General features: G+C 51.7%; 10 protein-coding genes across 10 annotated transcripts; 3 read left to right on the plus strand and 7 right to left on the minus strand.

Moving 5' to 3' along the window:
- Positions 1 to 421: 421 nt before the first annotated feature.
- On the plus strand, positions 422 to 4,183 carry AUEXF2481DRAFT_254 (uncharacterized protein; the record flags this gene model as incomplete). Its single annotated transcript, XM_013493297.1, has 2 exons — positions 422 to 3,614; positions 3,666 to 4,183. 2 exons carry the CDS (start codon positions 422 to 424, stop codon positions 4,181 to 4,183), a joined length of 3,711 nt encoding a protein of 1,236 aa, XP_013348751.1.
- Positions 4,184 to 4,987: 804 nt separating this feature from the next.
- Positions 4,988 to 5,528, minus strand: AUEXF2481DRAFT_255 (uncharacterized protein; the record flags this gene model as incomplete). Its single annotated transcript, XM_013493298.1, has 2 exons — positions 4,988 to 5,395; positions 5,454 to 5,528. The coding sequence occupies 2 exons, from the start codon at positions 5,526 to 5,528 to the stop codon at positions 4,988 to 4,990; spliced, it is 483 nt and encodes a 160-aa protein (XP_013348752.1).
- Positions 5,529 to 6,852: 1,324 nt separating this feature from the next.
- On the minus strand, positions 6,853 to 7,844 carry AUEXF2481DRAFT_61091 (uncharacterized protein; the record flags this gene model as incomplete). The annotated part of the gene is made up of 2 exons (XM_013493352.1): positions 6,853 to 7,703; positions 7,760 to 7,844. The coding sequence occupies 2 exons, from the start codon at positions 7,842 to 7,844 to the stop codon at positions 6,853 to 6,855; spliced, it is 936 nt and encodes a 311-aa protein (XP_013348806.1).
- Positions 7,845 to 8,341: 497 nt separating this feature from the next.
- Positions 8,342 to 10,568, minus strand: AUEXF2481DRAFT_24650 (uncharacterized protein; the record flags this gene model as incomplete). The annotated part of the gene is made up of 2 exons (XM_013493353.1): positions 8,342 to 9,318; positions 9,362 to 10,568. The coding sequence occupies 2 exons, from the start codon at positions 10,566 to 10,568 to the stop codon at positions 8,342 to 8,344; spliced, it is 2,184 nt and encodes a 727-aa protein (XP_013348807.1).
- Positions 10,569 to 11,816: 1,248 nt separating this feature from the next.
- AUEXF2481DRAFT_34508 (uncharacterized protein) lies at positions 11,817 to 12,826 on the minus strand. The gene is made up of 3 exons (XM_013493354.1): positions 12,656 to 12,826; positions 12,073 to 12,606; positions 11,817 to 12,021 (listed from the first exon to the last, which is right to left on the minus strand). The coding sequence occupies exons 1-3, from the start codon at positions 12,818 to 12,820 to the stop codon at positions 11,869 to 11,871; spliced, it is 852 nt and encodes a 283-aa protein (XP_013348808.1). The 5' UTR covers positions 12,821 to 12,826; the 3' UTR covers positions 11,817 to 11,868.
- Positions 12,827 to 12,905: 79 nt separating this feature from the next.
- On the plus strand, positions 12,906 to 15,199 carry AUEXF2481DRAFT_45453 (uncharacterized protein; the record flags this gene model as incomplete). Its single annotated transcript, XM_013493355.1, has 2 exons — positions 12,906 to 13,055; positions 13,232 to 15,199. The coding sequence occupies 2 exons, from the start codon at positions 12,906 to 12,908 to the stop codon at positions 15,197 to 15,199; spliced, it is 2,118 nt and encodes a 705-aa protein (XP_013348809.1).
- Positions 15,200 to 15,905: 706 nt separating this feature from the next.
- Positions 15,906 to 17,083, plus strand: AUEXF2481DRAFT_60725 (uncharacterized protein; the record flags this gene model as incomplete). Its single annotated transcript, XM_013493356.1, has 3 exons — positions 15,906 to 16,131; positions 16,184 to 16,740; positions 16,793 to 17,083. 3 exons carry the CDS (start codon positions 15,906 to 15,908, stop codon positions 17,081 to 17,083), a joined length of 1,074 nt encoding a protein of 357 aa, XP_013348810.1.
- A 959-nt stretch (positions 17,084 to 18,042) lies between these two features.
- Positions 18,043 to 20,493, minus strand: AUEXF2481DRAFT_45455 (uncharacterized protein; the record flags this gene model as incomplete). The annotated part of the gene is made up of 2 exons (XM_013493357.1): positions 18,043 to 20,394; positions 20,437 to 20,493. The coding sequence occupies 2 exons, from the start codon at positions 20,491 to 20,493 to the stop codon at positions 18,043 to 18,045; spliced, it is 2,409 nt and encodes an 802-aa protein (XP_013348811.1).
- A 1,407-nt stretch (positions 20,494 to 21,900) lies between these two features.
- Positions 21,901 to 25,205, minus strand: AUEXF2481DRAFT_129248 (uncharacterized protein). The gene is made up of 2 exons (XM_013493358.1): positions 24,933 to 25,205; positions 21,901 to 24,870 (listed from the first exon to the last, which is right to left on the minus strand). The coding sequence occupies exons 1-2, from the start codon at positions 24,949 to 24,951 to the stop codon at positions 22,178 to 22,180; spliced, it is 2,712 nt and encodes a 903-aa protein (XP_013348812.1). The 5' UTR covers positions 24,952 to 25,205; the 3' UTR covers positions 21,901 to 22,177.
- Positions 25,206 to 25,744: 539 nt separating this feature from the next.
- AUEXF2481DRAFT_24656 (uncharacterized protein) lies at positions 25,745 to 26,508 on the minus strand (the record flags this gene model as incomplete). Its single annotated transcript, XM_013493359.1, has 3 exons — positions 25,745 to 26,124; positions 26,182 to 26,368; positions 26,422 to 26,508. 3 exons carry the CDS (start codon positions 26,506 to 26,508, stop codon positions 25,745 to 25,747), a joined length of 654 nt encoding a protein of 217 aa, XP_013348813.1.
- Positions 26,509 to 27,138: the final 630 nt, after the last annotated feature.

Raw genomic sequence — 27,138 nt, forward strand, 5'->3', positions numbered from 1 at the left:
ACCGTTGGTGTCGATTGACGATTTCGCCGTCTTGTGGTGGTTCCTTCCCTCTCCATCACCTTGTACCTTGTCGCTCCTTATCGACCTACACACGCCTTCCTTGATTCCTGTTTCCACGCGTCAAGTCCCACGCGCCCGCCTATCCTTCATCGACTCTATAGATACATCACTCATTTGTCTTTAACCACGCCGCCAGCACCCAAAATACTCCGCTCCTTGCCCGACCTGCATCTTAATACACTGGCCAATGTATAATTAATCACGCTCATTATCTTCGATTCGACTTTCAGAGCAGGCCTTGACTCGATTGGGTAGTCTGCGATACCGACCAATTGGAACAACAGCAAGCCATAACCAATAACGATCAGCATCAGCATCAATAGCAACAACACAAAGCCTATTACAACACATCTTGGCCAACATGGCTGAACAACACCGCCGACCGACGCGACCATCAACAAGGCGAGAAGTCCTCGGACCTGGCGACTCCCGCGCCAACATTGACCACTCTACGCACAAGAGTACACGGTCCTCGAAAGTGCCAGAAGTATCCTCGCCCTCCTCGTTACCCCATAACCAGTCATTGGCCGCCAATGGCGCACTCGATGTACACACAACCAGCCCCACTGCTTCAATGCGCCAGGAGCGCCTCTCATCCGCTGCGCCCGAGTCTCAGCGAGCCAGCAAGCGTTACTCGGAGATATCAAATTGCACGACCGCTTCAGGTTCGGGTCGTAAAAGCTTTGTTGGTCGATGGCAACTCGGAAAGACAATCGGCCAGGGCGGCTGTTCGACGGTGCGCCTGGTCAGACACAAAGACACTGGCCAGATCGGTGCCGCAAAGATCATCTCTCGAAAGATGGCCGAGACCGTTCGCGCTCAGAGCTTGGCCAACCTGGCAGAGATGCCCGACAAGTCGTTGCAAGACCTTGTCGCCGCCGGCAAGGCCATGCCCCCACCTCCTCCTGGTTTACTGCGTGAGATTGCCATCATGAAGCTGCTCGATCATAGAAATATCGTGCGCTTGTATGATGTCTGGGAGAATCACAACGAACTCTATCTCATCATGGAATATGTCGAGGGCGGTGAGCTTTTTCATTATATCGAAGAATGCCGCGGCCTTGGAGAACAAGAAAGCGTCTACATCTTCCGCCAAATTGTTGCTGCATTGCTCTATTGCCACCGCATGCACATTCACCACAGAGATCTCAAGCCCGAGAACATCCTTCTTGATCGAGAGAACATTCAAGTCAAGCTGGTTGATTTTGGCATGGCCGCTCTCCAACCAGAAGGCAAGAAACTGACGACCGCCTGTGGTAGCCCTCATTACGCTGCGCCCGAAGTCATCAAGAGCAGACCGTATGATGGTGCACGAGCAGATGTATGGAGCTGCGGTGTCATCCTTTATGTCATGCTCACTGGCATGACCCCATTCAACTACGATCAAGACAGAAACCTCGGTGTCATGTACCGCGCCATCGCAGAAGCTGACTACTATATGCCTCCGGAACTCAGTCGCGATGCTCAAGATTTGTTGCGCAAGATATTCGTTCCTGACCCACGTCGTCGTATCACCATGGAGCAAATTTGGGAGCATCCTTTGCTTCACAAGTTCGACGAAGAGTGGGGCTATACTGGTCCTCTTGCATCCAAGGAGGCTTGGGTTGGCCCATCTCCTATTCTCGAAGACTGGACAGTCACGCGGGAAGACGAGGTTGACAAGGAGATTCTCCGCAACATGCGTACCCTGTGGCACAGCGTGCCTCAGTCTGTCCTGGTGAAAAAGCTCGTCAGTAACGAACCCAACCAGGAGAAGCTTTTCTACGCTGCCCTTTTGAAGCACCGTGAGGAGAATCTTGAGAATTACCTCGGCGGTGCCGATGCTATCAGCTATTCAGCCAGCGATTACCAGCACAACAAGAATGAGCTCAAGGATCAACCACCTATGCCCAACCAGAAGCAGCAGTCCCAGTCACAATACTCCATCATGAATGATGAGCACCTACGAACTCCGCAGCTGGCTGATGACGACTTGCCATCAGATGGTACTCACGACCCGTATCGATCCTCTCGTTACCAAACTACGCCCAATGGTACACCTTACACCAAAGTCACTGTCCATCGCAGGGGCGAGAGTAACGGAAGCCGAAAGGCCTATATGCAGCACAGTTTACGTCATCCTAACGCGCTTCGTGTCGAGATGCTCAAGAAGCAAGGCCAGGCAAATTCCAGTTCAAGCTTAGTCAAGCAAGAATACAGAAAGTCCATGACACGGTCGATATCAAAAGCTTCGACGTCCCGCAATTCAGTCGTCAGTTCTGTCTGGCCTAGCAGTCCGCCGGTCATGCCGAGGACTGTAAGCTCACACAAGCACAAGAGGAAAGTCAGCTTTTCGCACCATCGCAAGAGCTCGCAAGCTGCTGTCAGCACAACTGCTCGCTTCACACCTGAGCTCCAGGCCAAGGCTAGATTTTCTCAACTCATGCATGGAAGCCCTACTCCCGACATAAACAGTCCGTCACATCGCGTAGAGAGTGCAATCAGATCTAGAAAAGAGAAATCGGTCGCACCCGCACCTCGCTCGCGTCCTCGCAATAATTCTACCGGCGCTGCAAGAACGGACATTCGCAAGGCCAGCAGTGAACTCGAACAGGCTTGCGAAGAGGCCTTCAACCGCTGCTCTTTCAGCTCGAGCGTTTTCACATCGGCGTCTGCAACCGAGAAGGCTGGCTACGAAACCCCTCCTTCATCCGTGTCTAAGAGGGACTCTGGCAGCTCAATCAAGGAACACGTCGCACCTCGTCCTCTACCTGCTCTTCCTACCGATACACCCAACACTTTCATCACACGTACACTCGAGGAAACACGTCACAAACTTGCAGCGAGAAGTGCGTCTGAAGGGAACGATGGCTCAGCCAAGATCGAACAAGTCCTTGCCAACCTTGACAGAATCATGCCTGGCGACAAGCGCACCGTATCGGCTCCCGATCATCATGCCATGGACAACAGAGCACCTCTGCCCATCATAAGCGAAGAAGGCAGACCTGAAGGCTCTCACAGGCGTCCAGTCGAGGCAAACTACAGATACAGATCAGTCACTGCTCCTATTCCAGAGAGGACCGTCCGTATGGTTCAGCCCTCATCGCCCGCTACCCCAAAGAGTCCATACAATTGGCGCTCCGTCAACGAACCAGTCTCTGAAGTATCCCACCACACTGCCGTTGACCGCAGCCGTCTTACTGTGCCAACTGGAGACCCTCGTATGGTCCGCAAGAAGACCAGCGACAGTGACATCCCTCTGAGCCAAATCTCCTCTCGAGGCTCCCAGGAAGGCACAGTCAAGAAGAAGTCTTCCTGGTTCCGCAAGTGGAAGGAACCCACCACCAGCACTGAGGATAGCCAATCTCGATCCCGCTCTCCCATGCCGTGGAACGAGACCGTCGGTCAACCCGTCCAACCTAGTGTTCTCAATCGGGATAACCGTCCACCTCAGCTTGATTTGACAAATACGCAAATGCCTGCACCCAACTCCTCTTCGAGCAATGAATTCCCGATGCGCCGGGAAAGCAAAGGATTCAGCAAATGGTTTGGCAGAAAGAGGGACTCCGAGAAACGTAAGTCTGGCTTTATGAGGACCACAGAAATATTACTGACTCAACATACAGTATCCCCTCCATCTGCAGCTACCATGAATGGTCCACTTAGTCCCTTTTCCACAGGTCCGCTTTCGCCTCTACCACCAACCACACCCACCTCTGCTGGCGGTGATAACGCAACTCGCTCCTGGTTCTCTCGATTCCTACGCCTGCGGCCCGAAGTACGCACACTGGCTTTCAACGTGCCGCGCACCCGAGCAAGAACAGAATTGGTGCGCATGTTGCGCGAATGGCAGCGACATGGTATCAAAGACTTGACATACTTCCCTCAAGATAATGCTATCACCGCCAGCATTGACAAAGTTAATTCCTTGGGCATTAAGCCGGTCACCTTTAGGATCGAGTTGTTCGTGGTCCTCAAGAATGGCCGAAAGGCTGGCCTCTCTCTCGCGAGATGTTCACAGATGCGTGGTGCAGCCAGTTCATTCCGCAAGGTGATTGAAGTGTTGGAACAAGTTGGCAGAGATCGCGGTCTCCTCATTGATGACGAAAGTCAATGGAACGAGCTCTGTGGTATCTTGGCCTAGACGAGAGTCGAGCACCTACTGAATTACAGGCACTGTCTTCTCAAAATCGACAAAGTCCTTTTGTTTTGTTTTGAAGCTTCGATTCGAAATGTCTATTGCGACGAACGGAGTATGCCTTTCTATTGGAGTGGAGTTTATGTCTTACTATCGTGGCGGTTCGGCCATGCAGCATCATCCAGACCGGAGTTTCTCTTTTGTCTTTTCTGGCGTATTGGGCAGAGAAGGTTTCCTTTCTTGAGCAGATTGAGTGTGGTCTTTTCTTTCATTTTGTTTTCTGTCTCAGCTTCACTATTGTAACATACCAGAAGAAGAGAGAAAAGCAGGAAAGAACAAGAGGTTGTAGGAAACAAGGATGGGAGATGGAAACAGCACAATACGCTCTATAATGTTAATGATACCACTTGTTTTACCACGAAGGCATTCTCCCGGCTCGCTTCTTCTCTATCTTGCCAGATCGGTTCCTGTACTAGGCAGTCGTGATAAGTTGGCTCCGGCCTGTAGAATAACAAATCGGCTTTCCATGTGACGTCTCAGTAGTCCACCAAGTAAATGTAAGGGCAATCAGCCCATCCGCGTGCATCTGTTGTCTCTGCGTGAGGTATGACATGAGCATAGCGTCCGTCATGTTCAGCGCGCGGAAGTTGTGTCTGGACCCTCCTGATGGGGGGCGTGTAAACGTGCATCATACCAATTCTTTCTCCAGCTATCCAGGGTATCTTTTTGCCATGATCCCCTTTTGCATCGTTGCGCAAAACTTCTCATATCTCTCTAGGTCTGCATCTTTCAGACGCCCTTGCCTGTAGCTCAGATAGATTCATTCTCCACCCTCGCACTCAAAATCTTGACAGCTTCCACCGGTCTATCACTCTTATCCACCTTGACCAATCCCATCCTCTGCACAACCTTCATACCCCCCTTGACACGACCAAAAATCGTATGTTTACCATCCAACCACGGCGTCGGCGCCAAGGTGATGAAGAATTGACTTCCATTCGTATTCGGGCCTGCGTTTGCCATGGACAGGATACCTGCACCCGTATGACGGAGGGAAGGGTGGAATTCATCGTCGAACTTGTCGCCGTAGATTGAGGCGCCGCCGCGGCCTGTGCCGGTGGGGTCGCCGCCTTGGATCATGAAGGAGGGGATTATGCGGTGGAAGGGGGTTGTGTTGTAGTAGCCTCTGCTGGCCAAGGTGGAGAAGTTGTGGCATGTCTGGGTTGGAAGGTGTTAGCATTTGGGCCCGAGAGGAGTCCTGGGAGCTGGAAAGTACTTTTGGCGCGTGTTCGGTGTAGAGCTCTACTGTGATCTCGCCCATTGTCGTCACCAGCACCACGTTTTGCGCCATGATGAATTGAGGTCGAGTGTTTGTGTTGATCTGGTTTGTAAAGTAGGAGACAGCTATATTGGTACAGGTAAATTGTTTGGAGGATAAATCAAGGGCGTGGTGTGCAAAAAGGTCAAGAGGTCTGAATGAGCTCGGAGAATGTTTCGAGTCGCGAGGCCATCACGGTTGACCTGCACAAAAACGATAATTGTCTTTGCAGCAGACAGACAAAACGTTGTCGCAGCCGTGAATCGAACACGGGGCTCGTGCATGGCAAGCACGAATTTTACCACTAAACCACTGCGACTTAGATGAAGCTGGAAACTTCAGAATTGTTAATGATTCTTCATTGAACAGACCTCTTCATCTCTTTTCCTGCCTCACTAGTACAAGTCATGACCGATCGCTCAGCCAGTGAGTGTATCAAGATCCTGACAGGTCACAAAGTCACTGCTTGAGTCCACATGTGCGCCCTCGCATAGCAGAAATAGACTGTAGTAGTGTCTCGCAAAGATATCGTCGGTCAGGCCAAACACCAACAGAATTCGACCACTCGCGATATCCATGCGAGGCAACCATGACCAGGGACTGTAAGGACGCAGCTCTACTAGAAATGACCGATAGAGTACCCTCGCGAGAATTCAAGATCAGCTTAGACATACTCGCAAACATCGATTTGATCATGGTGGATATACCAGAATTCGACCTCTCACAACCTCTGCATATGCGAGGCCCGGCAATTGAGACATCTTGAATTGACAGTTCACGTAGGAATAGGTCGTAAAGCACCCTCGTGAAAGACTCAAGTATGCCCAGCTATGCTCGCAAAGGTTGACCCAATCATACTGGCTACCACCAGATTCAACCACCTTCTGCCCACGTGCGAGGGTACACTATTGACAGATTGTGAATAGACAATTCGTGTAGAAACAGTCGCTAGACTGCCCTTGCGAGAAATGAAGGAAAGTTCAGACATACTCGCAGAAATCGGCTCGATCATGCTGGGTATATCAGAATTCGACCACTTACAACCTCTCCACATGCGAGGCTGTCCAATCGATAAATTGTGAATTGACAGTTCTTGTAGGAATGACTGTCAAATCTTGCTTGCGAAATATGAAATTGTGCCCAACTATGCTCGCAAAGATTGGTGGCAACCACTAGATTCGATCCATCCCGGTCCACGTCCGAGGACGAACATTTGAGGCAAGTCGAAAACAAAGAACGTCGTACCAATTAGAAGAAAAACAGAGAGAGAAGTCTACATGAAGCATCATATCAGTACTACCATCCAACTATCCATTAATTACCACAAATGTCAATCAACGGTTCCAAGTTCATCCTCTCAGTAGCCATGCTTGGCCAACTCTGTCTCCGTCCACTCCCAGAGCTCTTCGACCTTCTTATCACTCTTGGCCCACGCAGTACCACTACCCGAAGAGCCAACCGGCTTGAAGTAGTAACCCTTCCTGACCTCCTCCTTGTTCGCCGTGCATGCCCAGAGCTGGTTTCTTGCTCCCTGAGGCACAGTCTGCATGAACAATCCACCGACGGCAGCGATACCATATCTTATAAGCATGTTGTCACGCTGCGTGGTAGCGAAGAGATCAGTCTTGATGACACCCGGATGAACGGCAACAGCGGTGATGGAAGGGTAATGAGCAGTCAAGCCGCGAGAGTGAAGAATGTTGGCCAGCTTTGCGCTGCCGTAACGTGCCCAGGTACCGTTCTTTTCGGCGGCGGCTTGATCGTAGATGATTCCAGTGCTCTGCGGTGCAAGTTGATGTCCTTCGCTAGACAGAGAAACAACTCTGACATCAGAGTTGGGTTCTTCGGCAGTTTTGAGAAGTACAGGAAGCAGCAGTTTGGTCAAAAGTGCATGCCCCATGTGATTAGTGCCGAACTGAATCTCATAGCCTTGCTTGGTGGTGCTGTAGGGTACTGCCATGATGCCGGCATTGTTCAGCAGAATGTCCAGTCTTTGTTCCTTTTCCTTGAAGGTGTCTGCGGCAGCCTTGACAGACTCAAAGTCCGTCAAATCCAACGATAGGAATTCGACTTTGGCATTGGGGACCTGCGACTTGATCTCCTCGATTGCAGATCTGGCCTTTGATTCCGTGCGTGCTGCAAGGTAGATCTGGGAAGGGTTGTGCTTTGCAAACTGCAGGACGGATTCTTTGCCCAGACCAGTGTTTCCTAGATTCGACGTGAGTTTTTCTCGTCGACTCGAATCTATGGAGTAAAAGACGTACCTCCGGTGACAATGATGACCTTGCCCGAAAGGTCGGAAATGTCCTTCTCGGGCTCGAAAGACTTGCCGCCGTAAAGACCAAACATTGTCTCTGCTTGTAGAGAGATGAGAGGAGTCGCACTGTGCTGTGCTGGATGAGTACAGGATGGATCGAGTCAGACAAGGGTAGATCGGCGCAATCTGAGACGCGAAAGGGAGCTTGAATTCTGGGGGAGAAAGCTTGACATTTATCATGGGGACGTTGACCTCGGAACGAAGTACATCAGGCTGCAACTTAGATGCACTACATCATGATAGGAGTATCAAGAATTCAGATATGCAAGGTATCTGTCTCACTGTGCCAATCAGAAAGGGTTATCGCACGTGGTTGTCAAATCATGGTTGCTATTGATTGGAGCGTGCAAAGACCTCTATCGTAGCTCGAAAAGAATGCATCCTTCGGAAAAGCAAAAGAGGCGTGCCGGCCGTGGTATCTAGTAATTCTCAAAATCCTTCAACAAACGCCGTGTTTCCGAGAAACGCCAACATCAAACTCAAGTCATGATGTGGTAGGTAGGTAGGGTCATAAGATATGGCTGGCAGGTCATCGTTCCATGTCACTCAGCCATCCATTGTTGGCTAGACCCATGTTCATGTTTGGAGTCTGCTGTCCATAAGCACCCATCTCATTCTCGCTAATGTCTCCCCATTCATTGCCACTACCAGCGTCGAAACTGCTTCTCCCACTGAAGACTTCAGGCTCTTCTGGAATAGCTGGCGCCCCCACTGCACCCCAGTCGAGATTGGCAAGATCTGGGTACATTTGGAGTAAAGCAGCCGGAAGAATTGGGTGGAGATGAGGCTGGTTCATCATGGGTGGTGGGGCTACAAAGCCTTGATCGCTCTGCATTTGTCGTTGGGCATGCTCTTCTGCCCATTGCTTCTGGCGCTCGGCAGCTTCCTCGTCCAGCAGAGGTTTGATACACACTCGTCCGGCTTCTGAACGGAAATGTCGGCCAAGAGCATCAGCGCGCGCAAAACGTCGACCACATCCCCACTGTTCCCCATTGCTCAGTTGACCTCTGCAGACAAACTTCTTCTCGCCAGAATGCAGGCTTTCGTGTCGCTTACGGTCGTGTTGACGAGCGAATGCTTTTCCACAAACAGTACAGACAAAAGGTCTTTCGTCGGTATGGGTACGGAGGTGGGAGCGCAGGTTGTACGCGCGTGTGAACTTCTTGGGACAAAGAGTGCACTGGAAAGTGGCAGGGTGTTTCTGTGTTCTCTTGGGATCGTTGCCGCCGCTAGCAGCTCTTTCGGGATTTGCCAGATCGAGTATGTAATCACGCTGAGGTACAGACGAAGTCGAAGAGCGCCTGGATAGTCCGCTGGTCGAAGAGATGGAAGAAGGCGAGGGAGAACGAGAGCCGCTGTGACGAGCATCGAACGGCGATAGGGAATTTGTACCCGGTTGCAAAGAAGGAGATCTACCTCTTCCTGCAACCGAGGGAGGCACAGGTCGCGACCCAACGAAGGTATCCGACTTGGCACGCATCCGATTGCGACTGCGATCTAGAAACACTGGATTAGTAAAGATAGACGATGTCTGAGTTGTACGACGTACTTCTTTCTGGGGGGCTGAGCGCGTCCTCTGGTCCTGTACCGTTAGGAGGTCCAAAGCTAGGCACTCTCGATGGCGGAGCAAAGTCGATGTTGATCTCAGGCGGAGACATGGTATCAGCCATGCCTATCTCGTTGGGAGTGCCGCCATTGCTAAGCTGTGGGAATGGTTCACCTCCTGAAAGCGAGACACCAGGGTACATGTCGAAATTCTGCTGTTGTGTTTGATATCCCATATCCGGCTGCAGCGCGAAGCCATTGGCAGTATTGAAGTCTGGAAGCGCCTGCTGTGATTGTGGCAATAAACGAGGCGACACAGCTGGACTAGGGCCTGGGCTGATGTGAGGTGGAATTTGCGTATCGGACAAGGAGAATTGCCCGAGACCAAGAGCATCGGGAAAAAGCGAGGGATCCGTTTGAGGATTCAGCATGGGTGAAGCATCGAAGCTGTCAGCTGAGGGTAGATACGGTGAGGCGTGGTTGGAATGCGACGAGATGTCCGAATACGCGTCCGACGGTGAGCGACGATGCGACTGGAAAGCCTGGCCGGCACCCCAATCGTTGCCGCGATAACCAGGAGGTGGGTAGGCAGCGCTCGCGGGGTCGAGAGACTCTGATCTCTGGCGATTGACCTGGTTGAATGAAGCCTGTTGATACGACGGGGAAGCGTGCGGGCTGGGGCTCTGCGACGAGCGGCGCAATCCTGGCTGTAACAGATGAGGAGGAGTCGGGTTATGATGCGTCGCAGCCATGTTGGGGTCGACTAGCGATGGGTTGGACGAGTGTTGCTGGACGTTGCCGTACAGCAAGTTTGGATCTAGCTGATGTTGGTTGAAGTCAAAGCCAGGGAAAGCGTTGGACTCGTGCTGAGAAAGATTGTGAGGCGATGGTCCGTTGAGTGACAGGTTGGTCGCGCTGAGAGATGTGGGAGATAGGTTGCCGCTCAGATTACTACTGCTGCCGTTTGGACTATAGAGGCTGGGAGTTCGTACGCCGAAGAAGCTATTGTTATCGAAAGAAGATGATTGAAAGTCCAGCAGGGTTGCTTGAGGGTCAAGAAATTGTTGGTGGTTGAGGTTGTTGGCCTGGAATTGCTGCTGCTGCAGTTGGGTGTCATAAGGATTGGAGAATGGTTGGAAAGAATCGGCCGTGGCAGGTGGAGATAAGTGCGACGACGAGGCCGAGCGATCACGCTGGCCTTGGTTGCTCATGTTGACGAATATAACGAGGTGGCTTCCTTTAGATGTCTTCCAATATCATAGCCATATGCGGTCGCGACAAGGGCGTCGAGGCTGTGGGGAGGCTGTATACAGCGCGAATGCGCGCCGACTATAGCGCAGGAATGAGCAGGCCGAATGAAAGCCTCTGCCTGAGGCGGTGCAATGTGTCGTCGAGGCGGAGCACAAGATACGGGTTGACTCTGGTAAGAAGGAACAGGAAGCAAGAATCAAGAAGGAAGGCGCGCGTGTCAGAAACCAGAATAAGGCAGCTACCAACGACCGTACCCTACCTGCAATAAGCAACAGCCCAAGGTATGTCCTCCCGCCGATTGGATTGGGACGACCGAACCGAACGAAGTCAAAGCGCGGTGACGGACCCGACCCAAAGAGCTCCACTCCGACTCATGCAGTTTCCATTTGGTTATCTGATCCCTGAATTCCTTACTTGTTCTACCCAAAAACTTCAATCATTGACCACCGATACCTTCAACTACTGTTCATGTCGCAGTTTCCCAATGTCGGCGACCAGCGCGCCCTGAGACAAGAAGGCCAAAACCTGCAGAGCGAATGAGTTCACCGGTCGAGGGACCCGCCAATAGAAACGTGTGTCGCATGCTCTAAGCCCCGCTCGAATGAACCTTGCTTTACTCCCGCCCGACCTTTTCACGTGCTGCACCCTTTATGCTCTGAACCTTTTCCCGCTTCGAGGCTTGCAGGATCACCACGATTGAGATGCTCTGCAATGCTTTGTGCCTGCGCCTCTGGAGCCCAATATGATGGCGCATTCGATGACTGACGCAAGCGCAATCGGTAGCAGATAATTGATGAGCTCGTTTGTTGAATGACTGCAAAGTGATGCCATGCAGGACTAGCGATGGTTTATTGCTTACACAGCCACCTCCATGTTTTTCCAGCCATGATCATTTCGGTTGTTACACACAAGAATCGGTTTCTGCTCTGGCTCAGAATACTCTTGTGGGACTCGGGGACGTGGTGTTGTAAGTATTTGTTGCGAGCAGGTAGCACAACGTGCGACTGCGCTTGTGGTAGGTAAACTGTCGTTACATCCCTGCTATGGAACAGAGGAATTTCTTGCCAACCTCGGGAATAAGAGCAAAGCATGGAAGCCCAGCAGGTCAGCGAAGCGAGTCTTATTCGCTTGTGGAAGTGAGCGGACATTCTGGGAACCGTTGTCAGTGCTCCGTCTACTTGTCAAGTCGTCCAAGAAGAGGTCCAAGGAGCGGTAGGGAGAGGAATCATCAATGCATTTTTGGGACTCTAACTAAACAAATTACAAGCTACTCAACCACCACATGAAAGCCAATTGAATGACATAGGAGTAAACGAAGAGGAAGTAAGTCCTCTTTGTCCTCTGCGATCGGGCTATAGGGTTATGGGCGCCCGAGGCAGTGTCTGGCAGAATAACATATTTGAGCGAGCGGAGCTGCTTCTGTCAGTCTGGGGACGGGAGCTTGACCAACAGGTTGGAACTTACGAGGAAGAAGGCATTTGCCAGGTAGGTGTAGGCAAAGACGGACCAGCCAACGTAACCACCAGTACCTTTTGCGCCAGTGGTAATGGCAGCCAGGGCGATGGTAAAGATGACGGCGACAAATTTGTAACCGGAATAAGCAACCAGATCTAGCCACTGCGACTCGTTTGAAATGTTCAGGAGATAGGTGCCGAGCTTGAGAAGCAAAAGTTCGATGATGACGACGGCAAAGGCATTGGTAGCAGTCAGACCGAGCAGCTCTGGACGGAAAGCACCCTGCAGACCGGCGAGCAAGGTGGACAAGAGGATATAGGTGACAAAGGCCATGACCGGGATGTACATGTCGGGACTGTTGATGTCTTCACGAGGAGGCAGAAACATGGGAGCGGACTGGGCGCTGGTGGCCATGGGCTGCTGCTGACGCGACCAGGGACGATGGCGCCAGGGGAAGAGGACTATGAAGAGCTTGTTGACGACGTAGGCATTGGAGACATTGAAGTAGTGCTTCATGGCCGAGACATTGACATAGCGGTTGAACTGAGCAGGGGTTAGTTTGGCATGTGCGATCAAGTATTGGGTGACGGACGTTTTGCTCCATGTACTCCTGACCGGCAGCGACGGCCGTCTTGCCCATCTGAAGACTCATCTGAGCGGCGGGGTCATTGATGAAGCCGCCAAAGGGAGGCTGGCCGTAGTTGTTTGGGGCATAGCCGTACTGCTGTTGCTGTTGCTGTTGCTGTTGTTGTGTCATGGGTGGAGGAGGGGATCGCAGCTGCGGGACGGTCGAGACGTGTTGAGGGACCGGATGGTGTAGGGGAGGCGACTGAGCAGGGCCCATGTTGGAGTATGAACCTCGCTGCATGCTTCAGGGTCGGTGGGAGGGTCGGACTTGGACGAGGATACGTTACTGCTATGAGAGTCTGGACAAGTTTGACAATAGAGTCGAGCTTCCCGAGCTTCCCCCAGGCCCCCAGGCCCGCAGCCACGTCAATCTTGGCGCCGACACCGCCCGGCAGTCGCAACGCGCGAGTCGCCAGTCGCCAGTCGCCAGCCAATGCGACAGAACATTAGCGCGTCCTTGTAGACACTTTGCGACCCGTCACTTACGACTTGCAGCCTGGACCTCGCGACACACTGGATCAAGATGCTGGACGCCTTTGAGATCATCACAACTTCGGGCGTCGTCGTGTGGAGCCGCACGTATGCTCCTGTCGCACAAAAGGTCGTCAACAGCTTGATCAACGATGTCTTTATCGAGGAGCGTGCCCAGAGCCTGCAGAGCCAGCCACGGAATGCCTCCTTCAAGTCCGACAAGTACACGCTCAAGTACACGCACGCCAAAGACGTCGGCCTCATCTTTGTCGCCGTCTACCAATCCATCCTCCACCTCTCCTGGCTCGACAACCTGCTCGATGTTGTCCGTGCCCTCTTTGTCAAGCAATATGCTGCCGACATCAAAAATCTAAACTCTACAAACATCGACTGCTCCCAATTCACCCACACCTTCGATGCTCTGATCCAGAAGCTCGACAAGACGCAACAATCCGCGCCATCCGATGACCACGACCCACTCGACACCGACTCGCCCACCGATCTGACTCCCCCCTCGAGCTCTGCTGGAGACGATCAAGACCACCCGCCCCCTCCCGTGCCCGCTCTCAAGAAGCCTGCTCCCAGACAGCTCGCCGACACCATATCAGCCTCTACAGACGCTACCCCGAGTGCCACGCCAGACACATCGCGACCCGCTTCGCCCGCAGCGAGTCAGCTGCTAGAAGGAAAGAGCCCAAGGGTTTCACGCCGTTCGAGAAAGGCCGCCCTCGCCACTTCCTCAGCCCCTGCTTCTTCTGGCGACGAAAAATCTCCCGCTCGCAAAGCCGCCCCTGCAAAGAGACCGAGCGCAAAGTCCAAGCGAACATGGGACGCACACGGCTTTGGTGCCGAGGAAGATGAGGATACCGTGCTGGATTACTCGACTCAAAGTCTCGACGACGCACCTGCCGCTCAATCAACATTACAGCCCGTTCGTGCCGACGACATGGGAAGCAGGACAGCCAAGGGTCAATTCATACTAAAAGATCTGGATGACGAGGTAGATGCCATCCTTGCAGAATCAAAGTCAAAGAAAGACCAAGTCGACTCGGATCCGTCTAAAGGACTGGTAGGAACTGGACTGGGAGCCATCAGTGGCTACTTCCGCAACATGGTCGGAGGCAAGACCTTGACCGCTGTGGACCTGGTCAAGCCAATGAAGGCCATGGAGGATCATCTCTTGAACAAGAACGTCGCCCGCGAAGCTGCCGTTCGCTTGTGTGAGTCCGTCGAGCGTGATCTTATTGGCCTCAAGACCAGTAATTTCACCACCATCGACCAGACCATCCGCGATTCAATGTCCAAGGCGCTCACTCGCATGCTGACCCCAACATCTTCTCTCGATTTGCTCCGCTCAATCACCGCTACTACCTCTGGAGCCAATGCCAGACCCTATGTCGTCAGTATTGTTGGCGTCAACGGTGTCGGCAAGTCGACCTCTCTATCCAAGCTCGCCTTCTTCTTCCTTCAGAACAACTTCCGTGTCCTGGTTTGTGCCGCAGACACTTTCCGTTCTGGAGCTGTCGAGCAACTCCGCGTTCACGTACGCAACCTCTCCGAATTGACCGCTCGTGAGAACCTGGGCCATGTTGACCTGTACGAGAAGGGCTACGGCAAAGACGCAGCTCAGCTTGCCAAAGAGGCCGTCGTCTATGCCACTGAGCAAGCCTACGATGTCGTCCTGATTGATACCGCTGGCCGCAGACATAACGATACACGTCTCATGTCTTCTCTCACAAAGTTTGGTCAACTCGCAAATCCGGACAAGATCTTTATGGTTGGTGAGGCTCTCGTAGGCACAGACTCTGTGGCTCAAGCTCGCAACTTCTCTGCGCAATTTGTGGACCGTCAGGGCAAGGGTCGTGGTCTCGATGGCTTTGTCATCTCAAAGTGCGATACTGTGGGCGACATGGTCGGCACACTCGTCAGCATGGTTCACGCTACTGGCATCCCCGTTGTCTTTTTGGGCGTCGGTCAACACTATGGTGATCTGCGCGGCCTGAACGTTGGTTGGGCGGTGGACAAATTGATGAAGTAGTGATGTTCCAGTTCTTTCAACTTCTTTCTACCTTTCCTTATATTAGGAATGAGTTTAATACGATCACGGCCTTTCCATGTACCTAAATTGAGGACCATTTTCTTGTCAATCTCTCATACTCGGTCTAACTCGGCCTTCTCTCGCTTTTGGCACACAATACCCAGGCCGTCTTTAAAACCAGACCCAAGTCAGCAACAGAACCCCGACTGCTGAATCCGCATCCCCGAGGTTCTGGGCTCATGCACCCCTCGATCGTTCGGCAGTTGTCACTATGAAGCTGTAAGAGGGGCGTGTGAGGCTGGCATCCCCGCAGTAAATTGCCCCGCATCTGCTATAGTGGGGTTCCATGTCGTCCTTATATAAGCATGCTGAGCATGAAGCAATGCAGATCCCAGTTCCTCCTTTCTTCTCTGCATATTCCTGCTTCATCAGTTACTACAAGAGAAGATATCCTGGTTTCAATCATGTCTGACAAGCAAATGAAAGCTGTACATTACGAGGGACCCTTCAAGGTATCCGTCAAGGATGTACCATTGCCCCAGCTTGAGCACCCAGACGATGCTATCATCAAGGTCACTACTGCTGGTGGGTACCTCTTTACACACTACACGTGCAACAGATACCTAGGTCACTGTGCACCTAGGGCACCTCATGCTCAAGCTCTACAATCCATCCAACTCAATTGGAGACACTCGGACTTAATAAAATGCTAACCACCATCGTAGCAATCTGCGGTAGTGACTTGCACATGTACCAAGGCCGTACAGCAGCAGAGTCGGGTCTCGTCTTTGGTCATGAGAACATGGGCATCGTCACCGAAATCGGCTCGGGTGTGACCCTGCTCAAGAAAGGCGATCGTATCGTGCTACCATTCAACGTGGCCGATGGTAGATGTAGAAACTGCGAACAGGGCAAGACCGCCTTCTGCACTGGTAATCTCCTGCTGTCATCCCTTGAAGCAAAACGTAGCACTAACTTCTGTAGGTGTCAACCCTGGCTTCGCTGGTGGTGCTTATGGCTACGTAGCCATGGGGCCTTACCAAGGAGGTCAAGCACAGTACCTTCGTGTGCCATATGCCGACTTCAACGCTCTTGTCCTGCCTCCTGGCACTGACAACGAGGCTGATTTCGCTCTCTTGGCTGATATTTTCCCTACCGGCTGGCACGGTCTCCAACTATCAGGCTTCCAACCTGGTGACAGTGTCGCAGTCTTTGGTGCCGGCCCCGTAGGTCTGATGGCCGCATACTCTGCTGTGCTTCGAGGAGCTAGTAAGGTCTACGTTGTTGACCAAGTCAAGGAGAGATTGGATGCTGCTAAGAAGATTGGTTGCGAGGGCGTCGACTTCACAAAGGGCGATCCCGTTGAGCAAATTATCAAGCTGAACGGTGGAGAGATGGTCGACCGCGCCGTCGATGCTGTCGGTTATCAAGCTGTTGACAAGAGCGGTAACAAGGAACAACCCAACATTGTTCTTGACCAACTTATCCGTGTTACCAGAGCTACTGGCGGTCTTGGTATTCCGGGACTCTACGTGCCCTCTGTAAGTCCTCTCACACCTCTTGGGGTACGCAGATACTAACGCCGATCAATAGGACCCTGGTGCTCCTGACTCGCAATCTGCCAAAGGACAAATCTTGATCTCCTTCGGCAAGCTCTTCGAAAAGGGTCTGTTTTTGGGCACTGGCCAGTGCAACGTCAAGGCGTACAACCGTCAACTTCGCGACCTCATTATCTCCGGCCGTGCTAAGCCTTCCTTCGTTGTATCCCACGAGGTCGACATCGATGACGCCATTGACGCTTACGAAAAGTTCGACAAGAGAATCGACGGCTACACCAAGGTCTTGCTTCATCCTAACGGACCTCTAAGCTCATTCTCCATCTAGAAGTGACGCTTTGGCCCGAGGCTGAACATGAATGTTGTTGGCAACATCCATTTTGGAAGACAATTGTACTTTGAAAACAATCATCATTAACATTGGAATGACAGAACATGAGAAATTATCTTGGAAAATTTGAATTTGACCAAGCTTCCTGTCATCTGAGCTTCGTGAGGCTTGTACATGACGATCTTCAATGAGGGGGTGGAATCCTTCTCGTATGAACACTATGCTTCTGATGTCACTCACCGGCCGTAATCAGCAACATTGCATCCTGCCGAGATGGACCCGCACTATAGCTCATCTAAATGCAGGAGCAGGCTATTCGAGTATTGGCTAAACTAAGTTCCTACTTCAGCAAGTATATCATGTAGTAAGCTGTATTCCCTCTATCCGTTGTCCGCACAACTTCTTCCTTCTTCACATCATCCATATCCAAAAGTTGAGTTTCCGACCTTCAAGACACCTTCGCCATCATCACAACAAGCATGGGCTGCGGAAGCTCGAAACCAGAAGACTATCATACTAGTACATCCGCTCGTCCTGTCAATGGCGTAGTACCACCTCAAGAATACGCTGCCCCTCAGCAGCCAGTCGTCCAGCAAGCTTCAGAAGGGAAGAAGAGAAAGGGAGCGAAGAATCTAGGATTGCTCAGTGTGCTGGTCAATTAGTGGATCTCTATGACTGTTCAGGTATGTACTTCTTCCACATCGATCCTGGAATCTGGAGTCGCTGACTTGACAAGAACGACATACGACACACGCGGCATTGAGCAGTTTAGAAAAGAACAAATAGCCTCTTCCTGCCATACTCGATATTCTTCACGCCGTGGCCAAGATTCATCGTAGCTCTGCCCATATGGCTTATTGATTGCATATCGTCGGCCAATGATCTGAATCTTGCACTTTTCACCCTTGAGTAACAAGCTTGACATTAGATATACATAAAACAAGAGCACATATAATTCAAATCGCGTAATTCTCTGCGTGCAAATACACCTCATCTCTACCCGGGTTATTCCACACCGTCCTCTGTAACTCTGCAACAGTATTACTGACATCAACCCTCATACTCGGCGGCCCACACACAAACACACAAGTCCTTCTTCCAGTCCACTCTTGACTCATCTCTCTCAACATGAACGGGATGTCTGGCCTTCCATACTCTGTACTCCAACCAGTCTTTGTCGACTTTACAGCAGCAGGCAAAAACGCAAAGCGCATGAGGTTTTTCTGGAACTCGGTGGGTGTGGACGGGAAACCAAAGTCGAATTCGCCTTGAGGGGATGCTCCTTCCCTGAGATAGGCTGGTGCGGCGGGATCAGGCAGTGGGATTGACATTTGCTGAGACTTTCGCTTTTCCGCCAACGTGAGTCGAGGAGTTGATAACTCGGATGGTGGAGGTGAGGCGCGACCACTGCGTGATGCGCTTCTCATGGGCAGTAGATGCGCTTGAGGTAATGGTCTGAGGCGATCTTCATTTTCGCGTCTCAATGCCTTTTCCCTCTCCGGATCTCCTGCCGCTTCTTCCGCTATCAAGGCCGAGTTTCTGTTGGTGTTTGCCGAGATGGTGGAGAGTCTGTTGTTTGCAATATTCTGGAATGTCTCGTTGACCTTGTTGTAGAACATCATGCTGATTGGTCTCGTTGGTGTCTGTGCCGAGACCAATTCTCCAGTCCTAGGCTGTCTTTTTGCAGCTGTAATGTAAAACTGACATTGTACTGTACCTGGCGGGGCAAACTCTCTGCAGATGCGCAATTCTTCTTTGAACCATTCCATTGTTTCTGGTCGTTTGAGGGCCCAAATTACTTGAACGGATTTGGTCACTGCTTTACCATCTCGAAGACGTTTGATGAGGTCGAGAAGTTGGGAGACCAAGGCTGTGATGCCGCTGCCGCCAGCAAATAGAACGACATGATCGAAGGAGTCCATGCTTCTTCTCATACCGCCGTAGGGTCCATCGATGAAAGCGCGATAGGTGTGCCACGGCCCATTGTCCAAAGCGCTATCCAGGACTTTCTTGGTGAAGCCACCGAAAGGTCGGAAGACTAGAACCATGTCTCTATACTGTTCGCCGTATTGAGAAGGGAAGTCATCACTCCATAGAGACGCAATAGTGAAAGGATGATTCTCGAAGACCGAGATGCCGGGCATTCTCAGATAGACGTATTGTCCAGGCTTCCACTTGACCTGTGTGGGAATGGTGACTTTGATTGCGTTTTCAGGCATCAATGTCACGGCCGCCTCCTCACCGACCAACCACGATAGTCGGAAATAGTTAGTCCAGTTGAGGAAGAATAAGCGAACCATGTACGAGATGAACCACATTGCCGTAGTCGCCCATAGATAGTGCCACGATGTGAGGAAGTTTTTGCAGTGCCAAAAGAGCATGGCGAGAAAAACAACTGATACGGGCACATGCAAGGCAACAAACAATTCGTACATCTTACGGCGTAGTGGCGGAAGAGAGTGCGTGCAAAGAAAGATGAGAGGGACAAGTGTCGCAACGCCAGAGCCATAGACGTAAATGCCAGAATTGCCAAATGCTGGTTGAAAGACGCCCAGTCCACCCTCAGACCAGATAGGCGTGACGTAGAAGGGAATCGTATGGATCAAACTCAAGATCAGACAGATGTATGCAAGCCAGCGATGTAACACATTGAGTCGTTCGTGACCAATTCCAGTCAGAAAAGTGATGACGTTTGCTTTCATGCTGAGGCCAACAATCCACGGCATCAATGCCACCGCAATCATTCCTGCTCGAATGGCCAGTGGCGGAGAACCGAATTGAATACTTTCCCAGTACAGGGGTTGAGGGACGAAACAGTAGAGTATTACGAATACCAGCGCAGCAGAAACAATGACAAGCGCACCAAGTGAGGGAAATATGACTGGCCTCCATCCTTTTCTCAGCCTGAGCACTGGTATGGGCCGATAGAACACGAATCGAAAAAGCGCTATCGTATTGTTGACCAGCCACATGGACGAGACTGATGACTGCAATTTGGGTTGTCCGGGTAGCGGTCCCTCGCGCGGGAAGAATTTGTGTGTCGATCTATCAGTACTGAGCACTGATAATTCATAGTCTGTGGCCGGAGACTCTATCATAGCAGAGGCCACAGCATCTTCCTTATACAGTGCTGTTCGAACTTTGTCCGTCCAGATGTGGTAGAGATGTAAAAGGCATGCGAACGCCAGCAAAATTACACAAAAGTACACCCAGCCCAAGGCGTACTCTCCGGACTTTGACCAAGGATCTCGAGTATTTGCTTCTATCAGGCCAGGTGGGCTCGTGCTGTTAGAGGGTATATTTATTCGCTTTTCGATAGCATGAGAAACGCCGCTTTGGGCATTTTGGACCGATCCTCTAAGCTGCGCGAAAGTGTAGCTCGCAATTCTTTTGACAACGTCTGGCATGGCGTACTGTGCGCGTGATATGCGCCTCTGTTCTGCAAGTTGCCGTCCAGGGGAGATTTTTCTTCAATCGAGGCTTACGTTTGCGAAGGATGGTGAACAAGATTGAAGCGATCTCGCCCAGAATCACCTCCAGAATGCAGGACGCTCGTGTAACAGTGAGATTACGCTATCTCTAGCATACGTAAGTTGTGCATAGGCCAGGTAACCTATCTGCGAACGATATAAGATTCCAGATGTGTCCAACTTTACAGTCGTCGTCGCAAAGCCGAAGAAAAAGATGCAAATAGATGCGAGGAAACCGGAGAAGGGTAATCTTAAGCATGTTCATCAATACTGCAAGGGTCCACTAGACAAATTGCCATATCAAGGACCCAAGCCGTGATTCCCAATACAAGCGGGGTATCACATTTGAGGGGCAGCTGCTCTAGCACACAAAGAGCTTTTGCAGGCGGCCTTGGATAGTATGGTTACATGCAACCCGGAGCTCTTGTGTGCCGCACCTATCGAGCCATATTGACTGAACCGGGGCATGATCATTGCCGCAGCACTGCAAGCGAATAGCCGGGAAACGACTTGCTGGGTCCTGCACATGCATACATCCGCTTGAAGGATAGAATCATTGATAGATTCAATACGATATCATGAGAACGCTGCAAGTTACACTATTACAGTGAGCATGTTGCCAATGAGAAGCAGTCACTCGTCAAGTCGGATCACTTCGACTCACGCTGTCATCAAGCTCTATGTCAGCACCAATGGCGCGGTAGACCTGATAGCATCGTGCTTGTGGATGGCCTAGTCTCTGGGCAGCACATGGAGATGCGCCAATCGAACATCAGAAAGGCATGCTGTGCATTGTGAATCGCTGGTTGCGCTGCATATTCGACCTGTGAAGTCGAGAGGTTACGCGCCCACGCCAGTCCATTTTGAGTTGTCGCCTCGGCTCGGTTGTCACCGCTTTCGTTGCGCATGAATTGTGCATGCATTGTGCACGGAGGACTGCCGGCAGGAACACCCTGCTCTACAACACAATCATTACTTTTGGAGCGTAACTTGACTAGAACACACGATATCTGTTGGCTGTTGGCGTCTTGGATACTTCTACAGTGATCAGGAGTGAACAGACTCATGAAAGATTTGGATACTATAGGTCATAGAGCGCGCGTCCTCACATAACTTCACATAACTTCACATAACGTTATCGCCAGTATTTGTTCGCGATCTCTAACATGATTCTGTACATTCACAGCATGAATCTGGGTGTATCTAAGTGCTCTCGTAAGGACATTATTATAGTCTATCGGAGAATACTCGCCTGATATAAGCAGCATCTACATAGTGCCATTCCGTGTTACTCGCCGATGCTGATGCCTTCTGAGTACGTGTCAAAGGATGAGTCCCAGGCCGACTTGCAGTGGGAATGGACATCAAACTTGAAAAGTTAACACGACCCGAGGGACGAGTACCAAATGATCACGTGGCTCAGGAAGATGGAAATCAAAGCTGTTACGATTCTCTAGTGAGCTAGCTATCTATCATTACACCTGGTGAATATGTCGATCCACGTTTAACCTGTACGCCATTACCCAGTGCCCAATTAGACTCCGCAAACCACAATGCACAAACGCTTTACCGCCCTCGTAATACATGAACAATACAATTCTCTCCGTCCCCTTCAGGTGATCTAACCACTGCACATGATGCAAGATTCAGGGTTGTCGATGCTGCAAGCGAGAACTGCGTCGGCGTAGATATCACCTTCACGGTCTTTGCTGTCATCGGCAGCGTCCTCATCTTGCTTGACAGTGTTCTTGATCTCCTCATCAGGGGTGCCGATATTGCTGTCAACTGCCACCAACTTGGGGCTGCTTCCCTCAGGAAGATCGGCGGTGAATGGAGGGGCTCTCATGGGCAGTTCCTTCAAGGGAGTCTGCTTGGTATCGATCTCAGTAGGAGGAGGGGTTGTTGAGGGGGTAGGTACACCATTAGCGACAGCCGAGTTCTGGGGCTGCTTCGACTGGAACATGGGCTGAGGAGTGGGAGACTGGGTAGCGGGCGAACCAGTGCCGGCGATACCGCGCTTCTTAGCTGGGTTGCGGGCAACGTTGGTATCGACAACCTTGAGCTGTTCCTGATCGACAGTGAACTGGATAGGAGCGGCGGCAGCCATGGTACGAAGGTAGTACATGCCGGTCTTCAAGCCGAGCTTCCAGCCTGTGAAGTGCATGCTGGTAATTTTGCCCATGGTCGGGTTCTGCATGTGAATGTTGAGCGACTGAGACTGGTCAATGAAGGCACCACGGTCAGCGGCCATTTGAACAATGTGACGCTGGCTGAGCTCCCAAACGGTCTTGTATAGAGCCTTGAGTTCATCGGGAATGTTGGGGATGCGCTGAATAGAACCGCCGTCGGCGATGATACGGTTCTTCATGTTGTCAGACCACAAGCCGCGGTCAACGAGATCCTTGAGCAACCAGGGGTTGACCACTTGGAACTCTCCAGCAAGGACACGACGAGAGTAGATGTTGGAGGTGTAAGGCTCGAAGCACTCGTTGAAGCCCATGATCTGCGAGGTACTGGCAGTGGGCATGGGTGCAACGAGGAGGGAGTTGCGGACACCATCCTTGGCAATCTTCTCCTTGAGAGCTTCCCAATCCCAGAGATCAGTAGGGGTGATTCCCCACATGTCATACTGAAGCTCACCCTTTGAGACGGGAGAGCCGGGATAGGTCTCGTAGGGACCAAGCTTCTCAGCCAGATCACACGAAGAGGTCAAAGCGGCGTGGTAGATGGTCTCAAAGATCTGGATGTTGAGTTGTCTAGCCTCGGGCGAGTCAAAAGGCATGCGAAGGGCAAGGAAGGTATCGGCAAGACCGCTGACACCGAGACCGATCGGACGGTGACGGAAGTTGCTCTTGCGAGCCTCGGGGACAGGGTAGTGGTTGATCTCGATGATCTTGTTCAGGTTCTTGGTGACGACCTGGACAACTTCGTGAAGCTTCTTGAAGTCAAATTTCTCGGCGTTCATGTCGACATATGTAGGAAGGGCGAGGGAAGCCAAGTTGCAGACGGCGACCTCATCGGGAGCAGTGTACTCGATGATCTCAGTGCACAAGTTGGAGCTGCGGATGACACCGAGGTTCTTTTGGTTGCTCTTGCGGTTGCAAGCATCCTTGTAAAGCATAAAAGGGTTACCGGTCTCGGTCTGAGCCTCGAGGATGGCGTACCAGAGCTTCTGAGCGCGAATGGTGTCGCGACCACGACCCTCACGCTCGTACTTCTCGTACAAAGCCTCGAACTCGTCACCGTAGACGTCAGCCAAGCCAGGGCACTCGCTGGGACACATCAAGGTCCAGGTCGAGTTCTGCTCGACACGCTTCATGAAAAGATCGGGGATCCAGAGGGCATAGAAGAGATCGCGAGCACGGACTTCTTCCTTACCGTGGTTCTTGCGAAGGTCGAGGAAGGCAAAGACATCGGCGTGCCAAGGCTCGAGGTAGATGGCAAAGGCACCAGGGCGCTTGTTGCCACCCTGGTCAACATATCTAGCGGTGTTGTTGAAGACACGAAGCATGGGGACGAGACCGTTGGAGGTACCGTTGGTTCCAGCAATGTAGGAGCCAGTGGCACGGATGCAGTGAGCATTGAGACCGATACCACCAGCGTTCTTTGAGATCATGGCACAGGTCTTGAGGGTATCATAGATGCCATCAATCGAATCATCCTTCATGTCGATCAGGAAGCACGAAGCCAACTGAGGTTGAGGGGTACCGGCGCTGAAGAGGGTCGGCGAAGCGTGGGTGAAGTACTTGAGCGACATGAGGTTGTATGTCTCGATGGCAGCCTCGATATCCTCGCCGTGGATACCGACGGCAACACGCATGATCATCTGTTGGGGCCTCTCAGCAACCTTGCCCTCGAGTCTGAGGAGATATGAGCGCTCCAAGGTCTTGAAACCAAAGTACTGGTAGTTGAAATCTCTGTCGTAGACGATGGCCGAGTTGAGCTCTTCTGCGTGGTCCATGACAGTCTTGTATGTCTCTTCGGAGATCATGGGAGCGGCCTTTCTGGTCTTGGGGTTGATGTAGTGGTAGAGATCCGAGATGACGGCAGAGAACTGCTTCTTGGTCTGCTTGTGGAGATTTGACACGGCGATACGTGCTGCGAGGACGGCGTAGTCGGGATGGGTTGTCGTCATGTAGGCGGCAGTCTCGGCAGCCAGATCATCCAGCTGGATTGTGTTGACACCCTGGTAGACACCGGCAATGACCTTCATTGTGATGGCGGCAGCATCGACATGGTCGGGATCAAGACCGTAACACAATCTTGACACGCGAGCTGTGATTTTGTCGAACTGAACACGCTCCTTGCGTCCGTCTGCACAGGCATTAGTAATCTCGAGTAGACGGAAGACGGAAGACCTTAGACAGAAGACTTACCGCGCTTGTACACGAACATTGTGGCGTGTTGATGTGATAGAAAGGGATAAGTATGAAAATGGAAGAGACGGCGGGTCTCGAGGGGTGACGAGGGGTGACGAGGGGTAGACGGGGTGGAGGTCTTGATGGGACTAAAGATGTAGAGGCAGAAAAGGGTATCAGAAGGAAGAATCAGACCGAGTCGTCAAGGCTGTGGAATTGCAGATATGAGAGAGTGGGTGGGAGAGGAGAGGTGGGAGAAGTGGACGTGTGCAACTTCTTAAACACGACCGCGTGTTGATGCAAAGTCGTGTCTGGCGCGTTTCGCGTGGCTAGCGCGTCACTTTGCCAATTTAATGATGCTCCCACTCAAGCCTTTTGCGGCTCCCGCGTCTTAGTAAGCCACCGTCCGCTGCCTTCCTTTCTTTTTCTCGTCTCCTCGTCGACGCTTCCGTTCTTCCCTCATAACAAATCGAGCCTTTGTTTCTCGACAATGACTCCATGACATTGCTTCAGGATCGGACGTGTATTAAGACGTTGTCGCCAATATGCGCAGCTTACACTCAACCTTTCCTTGTGCACTACATAACACATTATGCCAACAGCATACAAACTTCGCAAGGCGGATTCGAAGACTCGGCGACCACTACCTTTCCCAAGGTCACGAGTTCAAAATCGACGCCAATATTGAGCCCAACGATCTGCCAAGATCATCTCACTCGTGTTGCAGTTTCTGAGCTTTGCTTTGAAGATTTTGCGTCAAAATGATGAGAGACATGCCATATGTACAAGTACTCTCTGGGTATCATGATAGTTTCCCCGTTTGTGCTGGTCTACAATTCCTTCTTGGCCTCTCCAGCCATCGTGGATGCCGCACCACTCTGGAAAGCCTGTGGCTCCTGCTCTTGCTTGCCCGTCTGCATATCGGGTCGCTTAGTGATCAAGACGTAGCTGGCGGCGATTGCTTCGCTTGACATGGCGATGACACTCGCACAAGCAATACCCCAAACCTGAATGCTGATGCTTCCTTTGGGTGCTCTGGGAAATGACAGAAGCCATTCGACGTAGCCGGGCACCCAGCCTTGGGGCAGCCAGAACAGTGCTTGACGCGAGAACCAAAACTGTAGCAGGTAGCGCATACCGTTGGTACCGAGCCAGCGAAGCGCGTTGGCTGCCTTGTCGAACTTGGCCTTGGTGTCTTGGACCGAGGTCGCTGTTTGGTGTCAGAATGTGACGCTGCGAATTGCTAGATAGTGAGGATCCAACATACAGCTCCTTTCGTAGTCGGCGACAGCTTTGTCGTGCGTTCTACGCAGTTTGGCCCATCTGGCAAACTCGTCTTGTGCGCTGACAGCGTTCATCTCGCGCTTGAGACGCACCACCTCTTTCTTCAGCCTAGCAGAGTCTGACGCATCTTTCGCTGTCGGTGTAGGAAGCTTGTTGTAGAGAACCCAGAGCTGTGGTCAATCAGCGTCCATTCCGTGGCTGAAGAAGTCGATCGTGTCCTTACTAGCTCGTTGATGGTCGCTGCTCCGAGTGTGTTGATGAGGTGGATGGCCACGTTCAGCAAGAATACTGCCAGCAAAAGAGACATCATACTGGGCGATGGATGGCGTTGCGACAGTCGTCTTGTCCAGGTCTCACGGCGCAAGTGGGATGGATGCACGATCAAGGCCAATGCAAATGACGTGGAGCTTGTCATTCACCCCAAACTTTCTGCCAAGACTTATAAGCGTTTGGAACTGCGGGCTCGACCTCCTACTGGATGGCACTCATGTTGCCGATCCGTTGGCAACCATCACCACGTCTTCGCTCGAGGATCAAACATACCTACGTCTTTGTTCATCGCGTGCAAGTTGGGCAGAAATCCCGCACTGTCTTCGGTCATGACCAAGACTGTACAAAGACAAAGCGGACACTGTCCGCCAGAGAACTTGTCGTGTCATATACATCCAAAAGCCATATCATACGTCAAGGATTCGACTTCGTTCCTCTCAACCTTACATTCTTGGAGCGGGTGGTGCAATCTCGTACAAAATGTGTGTTTGCAATGGCATAATGATCTGGAGGAGGATGCGTACAGCTAATTACTGATCGATTACAAAGCAAACAACCCGACCCCGGGTGGACACTATCATGGGAGAAACAGCTGAATTGTTGTCCCAATCTGCTGTATCCTAGACCCTTCATCTGTTCATCTGTCTCCACCTATGATGCACTGCAATTC

This window comes from Aureobasidium subglaciale, assembly GCF_000721755.1.
Source record: "Aureobasidium subglaciale EXF-2481 unplaced genomic scaffold scaffold_0, whole genome shotgun sequence".
NCBI lineage: Eukaryota > Fungi > Ascomycota > Dothideomycetes > Dothideales > Saccotheciaceae > Aureobasidium > Aureobasidium subglaciale.